General features: G+C 42.5%; 1 protein-coding gene and 1 pseudogene across 1 annotated transcript in view; both read left to right on the plus strand.

Annotated features, from left to right (window-relative positions):
* Nucleotides 1-3,604: 3,604 nt before the first annotated feature.
* LOC141847749 (organic cation/carnitine transporter 4-like) overlaps nt 3,605-12,805 on the plus strand; it is an 18,310-nt gene continuing 9,109 nt past the window's right edge. Inside the window, exon 1 of the mRNA XM_074735824.1 lies at nt 3,605-4,128. Within this exon, the coding sequence (XP_074591925.1) occupies nt 3,792-4,128 (337 nt within the window). The 5' untranslated portion in view covers nt 3,605-3,791. The remainder of the gene's footprint in view (nt 4,129-12,805) is intronic.
* Nucleotides 8,981-9,951, plus strand: LOC141847210 (uncharacterized; annotated as a pseudogene).

A 12,805-nucleotide genomic window follows, 5' to 3' on the forward strand; every position in this document is an offset into this window, starting at 1 on the left:
TTGAGATGGATACAATAATCATTCCACATTTGCTTTGACGGTTTGTGCAAAGTTGATTGAATATTCTCATCTTGATTATTCAAAACTTCACAATTCATTAAAGCTTTATGATATTCACTAGCATTCTGGCCAATATAAATATTTAACATATCTTTACCCTTCCAATTTGTGAATTCTTCGCTAACAAAAGTCTCTCCTCTTTTTTTTTCCTTAGTTGACTTGAAGAGATAACAATACAAATAATACGTGACATCTTTTTTTATACTATATTCTAATCAATCACTAAATTCCTTAAATCATGAAGGATTGAACTGTCTAAATTAATTTACTTCAAATTTTTATTTTGAAAATTCATAGCTTGAAGGTTGATATGGACCTTTTTACAAATATGCTCTTCAAACTTGATACTAATGTTAACATTGTAAGTACAAATTGAAATCCTTAGTCCAAGATTTGTCGTTGAAAAATCAAATTCTTCAATTCTAATATCTTTAATATTTTATTCTTTTAGTTTTGGATTTTTTTTTCTTTTAAAAAATCTATGCATTGTAGACATAGTAATTTTCTAATAAAAAAATAACAATCCAAACTTAAACATTGAAAATCCTAAAATCATATAATACATGAGATAAGATTTATGCTTATACGTTGCCTCGCCAGTAGGGGTGAGCAGTACCCGCCCGGCCCGCTAAACCCGCCCGCCACCCGCATCCGTAACCCGCCAACCCGCAGGTTTAAAAAAAATTAAAAATAAAAATGGATAGAAAATTGACAAACCCGCTTGTACACGGGCAGGTTTCGGGTTTTAATTTTAAAATCCGACTAAACCCGACCCGCCCGCCTATTTATATACAAATAATAAAATATATGTATACATATATTAAAAATGATTTATTTAATAATAGATAAGGACAAAAAAGAAGGGTTTCCAGCAGCAAACCCATTCTCACACTTCGGCACTTTCCTCTCTCCCAACTTTCAAGCTTCAGGAGTCCAGAATCAAGGGTTTCAAGTATGTAATTTTCACTCTTTAGTTTCAAGTTTCAACTTTTCACTAGTTGTGTGGAATTTCGGGTATTTTCTCTAACTCTTCTCCTGGAACAAAACATTGATTCGATTCATCCAAGCTCCTGGATTGACAAGGAGTGGAATTTGCAGAAACGAATTGTGAGCTTTTGTGTCATTTCTGACCATAAAGCTAAGACAATTTGTAAAATGCTTGAGAGTTGCTTATTAGAATGGTGAATAGAGAAGTTGTTGGCCATTACAGTGGACAATGCTGCAACAAATGGAGCTGCTATGAAACATTTGAGGAAAAAAATGACCAGCTGGAAGTTTTCAGTTTTGAGCAATGAGTTCTTGCATTTGTGAGGGGTGAGCAGTACCCGCCCGGCCCGCTAAACCCGCCCGCCAATACGCCCGCCCGCCGGCACCCGCCACCCGCCGAATTTGATGCGAAAAAAATATCGAGTTGGGTTTAAATTTTATTAACCCGCCAATGGTGGATCGGATGGGAAAATCGCATGAACCTGTCCGACCCGTCCGCTTGCTCAGCCCTACTCGCCAGGCAACAACACGGAATCACACCGTACTGCATCGCTTAAAAAAAGCTTTAATGGTTTACGACCTCAAATAGGGTTTTGTTGGCTACACAGGCGATTAGCTATTAAATTTAATTGATTATTCGACTCGAGTAGATGGTATCAACACTCTCCTATTTCTTCAAAACAAAAAAAATGATACCTTTTTTTTTATTATTTTACACGAAATTGGACTATCTAGGTAAACCTCTAAAATTGGCAATTTCCTAAGGCAAATTGTTAAGAACGATTTTACAAGGGCAATGTTGAAAACCAAAACAGTCGCTTCGCAAGCCGCAACATCGTTCCCTATCGAGGTAGGCACTGACGTACTGACTCCAGTTCACGATGAGGCCACAAATCAAGCATCTATAATCAAGATTTAACCATTAAGTCCTCGAAAGCAAATTTCAAAAGAATAAAAATTTTCCGAGCGCAACATTAAGACTCAAAAGAGGCCAGCGTCCAAATTAATATACGAGTGGAGATGCTTGCAAGTTCTCAACTATCAAGTAGAAGTTTGAGAAGTGTTCCGGTTGGGAATGGCTCCTGGACATGTCACCAGACCTAGCTCGCCGTGGAGTTGAACAAGTGGAGAAGAAGAACTGGAGAAGAGCTTCGAGAGGCCTCTGAGACTTCCGGACCTGCGAACACAGAAGACGTCAGTTGGACGGCCGGAGGTTGCCCCGGCGCGACCACTCCGACGCCCAAGTCAGGAGCAGAAAAGAGAGGAGGAAGAAGATGAACAGTAGGAGGACTTGAGCGTGTATAAAGAGTAGGGGTTCTCAGGGTTCGAGAGCAAACCTATCCGCCGGAGTGGCTTTTAAAGAGAAGGTGAGCGTGCGCGTGCGTCACGTCACCATTAAAGAATGTCTTATCGTGATTAATGAGATGTCAGAGCCACTTGAGTTTTTTATCCTGTCGCCGTAAAAGTATTATCCTGTCAGCCTCCGCACATAGGCATCAGAGAGATAACATTAATGAGGGGGGGCGTGGGCTTGTCAGAAGTCATGATAAGGTGAGCCAAGGTGTCACCGAATGGTGCGGGAAATGTCATGCTCGAATAGGTAGTCAGCTAAGATTATGCCCGAATGAGGGTTCGGCTGAAGGTGGTGGCCGAATGACTACGCGGCTAATGTAGTGACCGAATAACTATTCGGCTAGTGTGGCGGCCGACTGGTTGTTCGGCGGAAGGAGGAGGCTGGATGGTCCCTTGACTGAGGAAGTGGCCGAATGGCCATTCGGCTGAGGGAGGGGCCGAATGACTATTCGGCCGAAAGGTATGTCCGAGTGTCTATTCAGCTAATGGGGCGGCCGGACGACCAATCGGCTATGACTTGCCTAAAGGGAGACGCGAAGTCTTTTGCCGGCTCAGATGAAGCTACAGTGAAGGGGTGGCTTGGGCTTACGGAGCGGATCCGGGCCAAGCCGGGATCAGACTCGAGCTCCGGCTGACGTCATCAGGGATATATACCGGAACAAGAAGTATTTTTCATTTAAAGAGACAATGAATTTTAAATCATAAGGTATGACACTATTGAGCACTGATTTCAAATTTTGTTTCAATAAATAAATAGTATGTATGAATTTATTTAATGCAAGTCAATCAGACAATTTAGGTACATAGTAAATTAGAGAAAATTAATACTACAAATTAGAGAACATATATTAATAGGCAAGCGGAATTTTTATTCAATAGAAAAATAATCATATATTAAATAAAAATTAATCAGATAGCAAATTAGTAGATAAATAATCAAACTATGTTAAAGTCTTACCAAAATTATTCAACACCTTAAAACAAAACAATTATCACCTTACAAAATTAAAAACTCGTATAAGACAAGATGTTACTAAAATACCGTACGTATTTGAATTTTTATTTCTCCAACAGCTATCGGTTTAATTTCTCACCACGGTGCTGCTGACGAGGATGAGACGTGGACAGCAAAGTTGTATTTGCCGGTTAATATATTAAATGAGACAGCGGATCACCGAAAAAGACTCGAGCGAGCAAATTTTCATTTTCTTTTTCTTTCCATAGTCACTCAGAGGCGTAAGAGACAAACAGCTGGTCAACCAAAGCATGCTCATCCACTACCCATTTTATCCTCCGCTCCTCTGTTCCTCTTCCTATTTCCCGGCCAATTTCCAAACCGAATTAATCGCCCATTAATTAACTTTCCATTCGTTCGTTCCCAATAGCCAGCCATGGGCTCTCTGGGGGGCGACACCTCCGATCTCCGTTCGCCCCTCCTCCCCTCGTCGGAGAGGCGGCTGGGCATCGACGAGGTGCTGCGGCAGTACGCAGGGGAGTTCGGGCGGTGGCAGCTACGCCACTTCGTGCTGGTATCCGCGGCGTGGGCGCTCGAGGCCTTCCACACCATGGTCATGATCTTCGCCGACCGCGAGACGTCCGCGGAGCCTCGGAAATGGGATTGGATCGGAGGTGGCGCCGCCTCCACCGTCGCGGAGTGGGGATTGGTCGGCGAGCAGCGTTACAAGATTGGCCTTGTTCAATCCGCCTTTTTTCTCGGCTGCATGATCGGTGAGTCGATTAATCCTACCGCCCTGCTATATTTTCTGATAGATCAGTTATTTATTTCGTATTAATTATATTGTTTTTGGAATTTTATTACGTGGTCCTAGCTAAGCCAAATTAACGACGACGTTATGATTGAAATTATTAATGGGATCACCGAATGGAGTCACAAACGACACCATGCATGCATTTCTGACCATTTCAAAATTTCATCCATGACATATATCTATGGTTGAAATATATATACAAGAGAGAGTCATCTTTTGACCCGGCATCGCTTCCTGATTGATTCATCTCACAGAATCATAATTTGATGTTCGGGTATATATAATTCAAAAGGCCCATTTTTTTTTACAAGGAACTTTCTTTGTTTTTTGTTTTTTAATGAATGACCATAAAGAAAAGAATATGTCTCTTATTCAAATTTAAAATTGTTTTAAAAAATAAACCCATAGTAACTTTAAAAAATAAATTTATAATTCTACACGTTACATCGGTTAATTAAACAGTTTTTTTTATAGATAGGTGAGAATAAAGCGGTTCCGATTCTGATTTCCTTTATTTTTGCCTAATTTTCTTTTTCTTTTTCTGTGTTTATAATGTCTTTTTCCTTTATCATGGAATCTCATGGTAGTTAGAACGGAACAAATTAAAAACAATTCTTCCTAAAGTTTCTGATGAAAGCCTTTTTCACAGTCATTGGATCAAAAATCAAAATGCAGATCAATCTAGACCATTTGTTGATGATATGGTGGAATCGCTGAACTATCACGTGGTTGTCGCGTGGGCACCACGTGACCTTAAAACAAGAAAGGAGTAGGATTGTTAAGTGGAAGCATGGATAATTGTATAGTGTTTCGAAAGATGGTCGGCTGGCAACCTCAACCTTGGATCTCGACCTTTAGCTCTACTAAGTCTCAGGCTCTGACTTCAAAGTCTACTAAGCTTTAGGTGCCGATTTTAACCCAGTCTCTGGAGTAGAGGCTAGGATGAAGTCAGCACCTAAGGCTAAGTAGACATCGAGGTCAGAGCCTAAGACCTAGTAGAGGTCGAGGTCAGGACCCAAGGTCAGGATCCAAGATTGAGGCTGCCAGCTGGCCATCCTTCGAACACTATACAATTCCCCGTGCTTTCACTTAACAATCCTACTCCTTTCTTACTTTAAGGCCACGTGGTGGCCACGCGGTAGTTCAATGATTTCACTATATCACAAGCCTAGCTCCTTGATTAGTCTAGTCGAAAGAGACGCAATCCGACTAACTGAATCTGTGTCAAGTTATATTATTCTGCTGAACCAGATAGGGGACACTTGTATTGGTCAAGTTTATCCCCTTGAGGATAAAATTTCACCTTAAATGCTGATGATACGCCAAATGACTTATCAACCTTATCATTGATGCACTTTTTCAGCAACATTGATCGTGGCATGTAGTATCTCCTTCGAGCCACGAGAATACCCTATTACATTAATGGTGGCAAATGTGAGAAAATGATCTTGTTGATGTGGTCATAAATCGAAGGGTTATGCTGATATCCCACCTATTTGGTCTTATCATTGGATGACTAACTTTGAATCATTGCTCCGTCCAATCATCTTTGGATTGAAAATTAATGAAGGAGATCATACCTTGATTCTACCCCGTGAGTCATACAATGTAATAGCTAAAGAGAGATCTCACTGTTCTTTCATCCCATCTGACGATCCATCGATCAAATACATTAGCCTTACTGTGCGATCATCAAGATATATAAAACCATTGTCGAATGGCGCCACTTCTATTCGCTCCTGTTTTACCCTGTGTCTTCTTTTTCCTCTAGCTTCCAGCGATGACCATAACTTAGTAAGTCTAGTTATAATCTTTTCCTTCTTCCTTTTGTTTCGAGCTTCCTCATTTTTATTTGTTTTTTCATGATCGCATCAACCCCTAAGTACGAGACCCAACGATCTTCATATACCATCGGAGACAACTTGTTGCTTAGAGAGCAATATAGCATACCATTAGATCATAGGATTGGAATTCCGACCCCTGAGCACCAACCGCCGCGCCAAACTACACTACCTTTTTCCAAGGTCAGTTAATTAGCGGTCTATTATTTTCTATTCCTTTTTGTCTTCAAAACCTAATCACATATTTTCAATGTTCACTATCCCAGCTTGTCCCAACATATATCGTCTAATATGTAGTGCTTCTATCATTTTTCAAATTTACCAGATCCATTTTGATTCTCCGACCTTCTATTACTTTTTCTACCCTAAGAGAGGAGAGCTCAGATTAGTATATTTCGCTGCGAGGTTAGGTTGCAACTTCCTGGATAAATACCTGACCTCGCATAAGGGATGGAAAAATAGGTATTTCTTTATCAAGCATCCTCAACCGTATACTTGACCCTTAGTGTGGCATCCCGAGCTGCCCTCACAATCAGTTCTAGGTCAATATATGTTAGAGTTTACATACTTAGCTACCACTAATATCTTGACCGACCTTAAGTTTAATGTGAATACTTTGGTGGATAATGAGACCCTTTTGTACCAAGTTGATCTAAGCTCGAACGCCATCCTTATGGAGGAACCACTGAGTAAGATTTTTATTTTTTCCCCAACTCCTCTCTTATACTGACTAATTCTTTCTCTTTTCTTACAAGTCAAATCATGTTGAGTGCATCTATCAATAAGCACTTGAAATGGGACCTAACCACAATTGACAGTTGGTCAGTGATGCTGGGTGGGATAACGATTATCAAAATTAATAATAAAAATTTTTAGATCCTCCTGGATCAGTAGGTCTCGAAAGATGTGGTCAAATCTTCGGCTGCTAAAATGGGGGTTGCAACGACAGCGAGTGATCAACCTATAGAAGTCGAGGATTATAGAGTTGATCTCTAAAACATCAGTGTCCGTTTATAAAAACGTTTCGAGATATATGCTTCAATACATGTTCCAATTGCCCGAGTCTTCCAAGATATTTTTCTTATTTTTTGAAAGAAATAGTCTTAGAGTTTGAGGTCGAGATCGACCTTATCCTAGTCTCGAGTCCCGATCTCGGCGTATACTTGGCCTCATGTGCCAACCTTATCCCAACCGGGTCCTGACCTTGACATCTACTCAGCCTTTGATCCTGGCCTCGATTTTATCCCAGTCTCGGGTCCTGACCTCGACGTCTACTCAGCCTCATGTGCTGACTTTATCCCAGCCTTGGATCCCGACCTCGACGTCTACTAGGTCTCATGCACCGACTTTATTCTAGCCTCGGGTCCCAACCTCGGCATCTACTCGGCCTCGTATGTTGACCTTAGCCGGCCCAGCCTCAGTTCTCGATCTTGGCGTCTACTCGACCTCTAGTGCCGACCTCATTCCACTCTTCGATCCCGATCTTGGCGTCTGCTTAGCCTCAAACAATGGCACTGTCTTAATCTTAGATTAAATCCATGGAACCGATTTGTCCACAAGATCAGGAAACCCTAAGACTGTTTCTTCTGGAGAACAAGAAAAATATCCCAGAAGACTTGGGCAATTGGACACATATATAGGAATGGAAGCCCATATCTCGAAATGTTTCATAAATGGGCACTGGTGTTTCGGATATCCGCTCTATAAAAGGTTGCCCATACCTATGAGCAAAAGTATGCACACCTAAAATCCTAAATTTTCCAAGTCTTTAATCTTGTTCCTCACACAAAATCCTAACTTGAGCGTTGGACTGACTTGTCAGGATCCATCTCTGATGTAATTCTAACTCTCTTTTTGAGTATTTTTCAAGTCCCTTTGCCTTTTCTGACAACTATCTTTGAGAAACGTACACGTTAGCTGATATAGTGGAGTCTCTAGACCTACACATGGTTGTTGCTGGAACATCATGTGACTGTAAAACAGAAAGGAGAAGAATCACTAAGAAAGATTAGATAATATTCGAGAGGCGAGTAATTGATAAACCTACACCTCTCAGGTCCTGATGGTAGTCGTCCTTAAAGTCTAGGGCTAACCTCTACACCCACTCGCCATCACATGCCGACCTCATCTCGGCCTCATGTCCAAACCTCGAACTTCGACCTCAGCACTTGCTGGGCATCACGTGCTGACCTCATCTCGACTTCGAGTCCCGATCTTGAGTCCCAATCTCGAGCTCCAACCTCGACACTTACTCGGCATTGTGCCGATCTCATCTTGGCTTTGAGTCCTAACCTCGAGTTCTAACCTCAGCACTTACTCGACTTCACATGCCGACCTCATTTCGACCTCAAGTCCCGACCTCGAGCTCAAGCCTCGACACTTGCTTTGCATAATGTGCTGACCTCATCTCAGCTTCGAGTACCAACCTCAAGTCCCGACCTTGAATTTCAGCCTCGGCACTTATTGACATCACGTTCCAACCTTATCCTGGCCTTAGGTCCCAACCTTAGAGCCTACTTGATCTAAGGAGTCGGTTGGTCTATGCAATCAGGGGAGTCTAAGACTGTTTCTTCCGAAAAAAAAATCCCCAAAAGATATAGACAATCATAATTTTTCTAAATTGGAATGAATATTTCAGAATATATCTTAAACAGACATTAACAACTCTATAAAAGGTGACTCATACCTATGACACAAATATGCATACATTAACCCTAATTTCCCTAAGTCATTAAACTCTTTCCTGACGTAAAATTCTAACTTAAACGTTGGAGTGGCTTACCAGGACCCAACCTCGGTTTCATTCTAACTCTCTTTTGAAGTATTTTTCAGGTTCTTTTGTCTTCTCCGATGACTATCTTCGAGGAGCATACATGTCAGTAGTTTGTTAACTGATGGCTTGATCATCCACGGTGTATTGGCTGGAATAAATTGACATCGTCTGTGGAAAATCTGAGCTGAGATATTGTGATGGTTAACACCGGAAGAATTAATGACAATCACGACTCTATCGAAGAGAAAAGCTACAACGAGGTAATAACTATGACACTAAAAAAATCCTTCTTGATTTTTTTTATTTTCCTTTATGGGTGCTACCTTGGGATTTGGCAACAAGAAAATCTTCTCTAATAGCATGTGATCCATCTCCTCTTTGGATTAAAATCCGAAGTTTCTTTTTCTCTCACCAATGAAACCTTATATCTTTGATCTCCTCTTCTCTCTTTCTCCTCCATCTCCCCTCTCCAGTCGTCGTCTAAATCCCTATCACCCTCTGATCGATCTTTGATTCCTCGTCTCCCCTCCCCAGTCCCCCTCGGTCGTCGTCTCCGATGGGAAGACATGCCCAAAACAAACGCAACTACACAGCGACCCTTGAACCTTCCTTCCCAAATCTCAACCTAATTCATCCTCTAGGACACCATCACGATATTCTATTCTTCCTCATCTTATTCTCACTTCTTCTTCTTCTTCCTCCTCCTCTCCTATCTTCTCCTTTCTCTCTCTCGTTGCCGTTGAAGACCACTCCTCAAATTTTAATGGCACCACCATCTATGATCTCCTCCTCGGTACAACCTCCCCACGGACCTCCTTCTCGACATGGTCAAGTCCTTCTCCTTGAGTTCCAACGAAAGTTTCTCTGTCAATCTCGATGTCCCTTGCTATGTCGACTTCGAGTACCTCATCTACTACGAGACCAAGGTCTCTAGTGTCGTTAGGTACAACGACATCAAGGACCTTATGGGAGTCAAGGTTTGCCGATTTCTAATTTGGTTGGAGGTCGACACCATCAAGGTCGACCTCCCGCCTTCCTAGTAGATATACTTCCAGGTTGTGTGGATCACACGCAAGCTTAATGTCAAGCAGTTCGAACGGTGCACTCCTACAACGGGAATAAGGAGCTCCTAGAGGGAGCTCAGGAGCTTTTCGATTGGTCTCTATAGCTCCAAAATGATGCCACACATACGACAAATAAGTTTGAGAATACTTCCTACAAGATCTAAATGAATTGTAATTTTTTGAAAAAAAATGATTTGGCTATTATTGCAACTGCGACGTGTCAACTCAAGACATATACTCTCTAGCAAATACCATCAGACAAGAAGTCATTCCTACCATAATTGAAGTAGAGCCTCAACATTGAGCATAAAACTCTCTCCAGATCATCAGAATATTTTCTTTAACACTCTTTATCTTATAATTCATTCATCAGATTACTAATCCTTACAATATTACCTCATTTAATAATTATTCACTTGAAGTGTCTTTAGAAACTCTTAGGTGCTTCCAGAAACTCTCTTGGTTTCAGACTAGTGACATCCATCAACAATTACATTTCTCAAGGTCTGATCTCCCTAGACTCGGACATAGTCGTGAACAAAATACAAAATCCAGTGGTCTCTCCCATTATTTTCAAATTTAAAGCCTGAAGTTGACGACAGGCCAACCTTGCCAATGAAGGGCTCTGACAAATTTAAACTATTTCATCAATGTTAGAAATATAATATTGTCAAATATTTTCCATGATGATCCAGCATATTACAAGACTGAAACACCGAGCCCGGAACTCATGACTTTGCCTTATGATAGGCTTGGAACATAGAGCCCTAAACTCGCGACTTTGCCTTACAATAGGCCTGAAACATCGAGCCCCAAGCTTGCGACTTTGCCTTACAATAGGCCTGGAATACCAAGCCCCGAACTCAAGACTTTGCCTTACAACAGGCCTGAAAAATCAAGCTCCGAGCTCACGACTTTGCCTTATGATAGGCCTGAAACACCAGGCCCTGAGCTAGCGACTTTGCCTTACTGTCGGCCTAGAACACAAAGCCCTGAGCTTGCAATTTTGCCTTACGACAGGCCTGGAACACCGAACCCCGAGCTCGAAACTTTGCTTTATGATAGGTCTGGAACACCAAGCCCCCAAGCTCACGACTTTGCCTTACGATAAGCCTGGAACACCGAGCCCCGAGCTCTTAACTTTATCTTATGACAGCCTGAAACACTGAGTCTCGAGCTCGCAACTTTGCCTTATGATAGATCTGGAACACCGAGTCTCGCTCGAGCTTACGACTTTGCCTTACGACAGGCCTAAAACACCGAGCCTCGTGCTCATGATATTGCCTTACGATAGGCCCAGAATATCGAGCCCCGAGCTCACGTAGCTTTGCCTTACGACAGGTTCTGGAATACCGAACCCCATGACCCCAAGTTCACAACTTTGCCTTACAATAGGCTTGAAGCACCGAGCCCCGAGCTCACAACGATGATTTTACCTTACGACATGCCCAGAACACTGAGTCCCGAGCTCGCGACTTTGCCTTACGATAGGCCCGGAACATCGAGCCCCGTGCTCGTGACTTTGCCTTACAACAAACCCAGAATAAGGCCTTGAGATCGCGACTTTGTCTTACGATAGGCCTAGAACACCGAACCCCGAGCTCACGACTTTACCTTACAATAGGCCTGGAACACCAAGCCCTGAGCTTGCGACTTTGCCTTATGACAGGCCCGGAATACTAAGCCCTCAAGCTTGCGACTTTACCTTACGATCGGTCTTAAACACCGAGCTCCGAGCTCACGACTTTGTCTTACGACGGGCCTAGAACACTGACCCTCAAACTCATGACTTTGCCTTATGACAAACCTGGAACAACATTCCCCCGAGCTCATGACTTTGTCTTACAACAGGTCTGGAACACCAAACCTCGAGCTTGCAACTTTGCCTTATGACAAACCAAGAACACCACCCCGAGCTTATGAATTTGCCTTACGAAAGGCTCAGAACACTTAGCCCCAAGCTCACGACTTTGTCTTATGATAGGTCCAGAACATCAAGCCCCAAGCTCGCGACTTTGACTTACGACAGGCTCAGAACACCGAGCTCCGAGCTCAAAACCTTGCCTTATGATAGGCTCAAAACACGGAGCCTTGTGCTTGCCACTTCGCCTTACGACAAGCCCAGAATACCAAGCCCTAAGCTTGCGACTTTGCCTTACGATCGAGCCTGCAACACTGAGCCCCGAACTTGCGACTTTGCCTTATGATAGACCCGGAACACTAAGCCTCAAGCTCATGACTTTGCCTTACTATAGGCTTAGAGCATCGAGTCTCGAGCTTGCGACTTTGCCTTACGATAAGCTTAGAACATCGAGCCTCGAGCTCGTGACTTTGTCTTATGACAGACCTGGAACATCGAGCCTCGAGCTCACAACTTTGCCTTACGACAAGCCTGAAACACCAAGCCAAGCTCATGACTTTGCCTTATGACAAACCTAAAGCATCAAGCCCCGAGCTCACGACTTTACCTTACAATAGGTCTGGAACACCGAGACCCGAGCTTGCGACTTTGCCTTACGATAGGCCTAGAATACTGAGTCCTGAACTCATGACTTTGCCTTACAATAGGCCTAAAACACTGAGCCCCGAGCTCTCAACTTTGCCTTACGACAAACCTAGAATACCAAGCCCTGAGCTCATGATATTTTCCTTACGACAGGCCTGGAATATCGAACTCAGGCCTTGTGACAGATCTAGAGCACCATGCTTAGAATTCATGACTTAGCCCCACAACCTGCTATGAGGATTATGCAATAGCTTTCAAGTAATTGGTATTATTTATCTTATTATATTCGGATTTAATAGTGTCTTAATTTTCTGTTAAGATTTATGCAATCTCATCTGTTACTTTGTATAAACTCAATACCTCCTCATAAGTAGCTGAAGGGAAATACTAGGAAACCTGTTCCGGTGAATTCTTGCAGAACAAAAATTTTTACGAAAACGGATTTAAGTTAC

The sequence above is a fragment of the Curcuma longa genome, chromosome 16 (genome assembly GCF_044706935.1).
Source record: "Curcuma longa cultivar G26 ecotype Majalengka, Jawa Barat chromosome 16, ITB_CL_G26_1.1, whole genome shotgun sequence".
NCBI lineage: Eukaryota > Viridiplantae > Streptophyta > Magnoliopsida > Zingiberales > Zingiberaceae > Curcuma > Curcuma longa.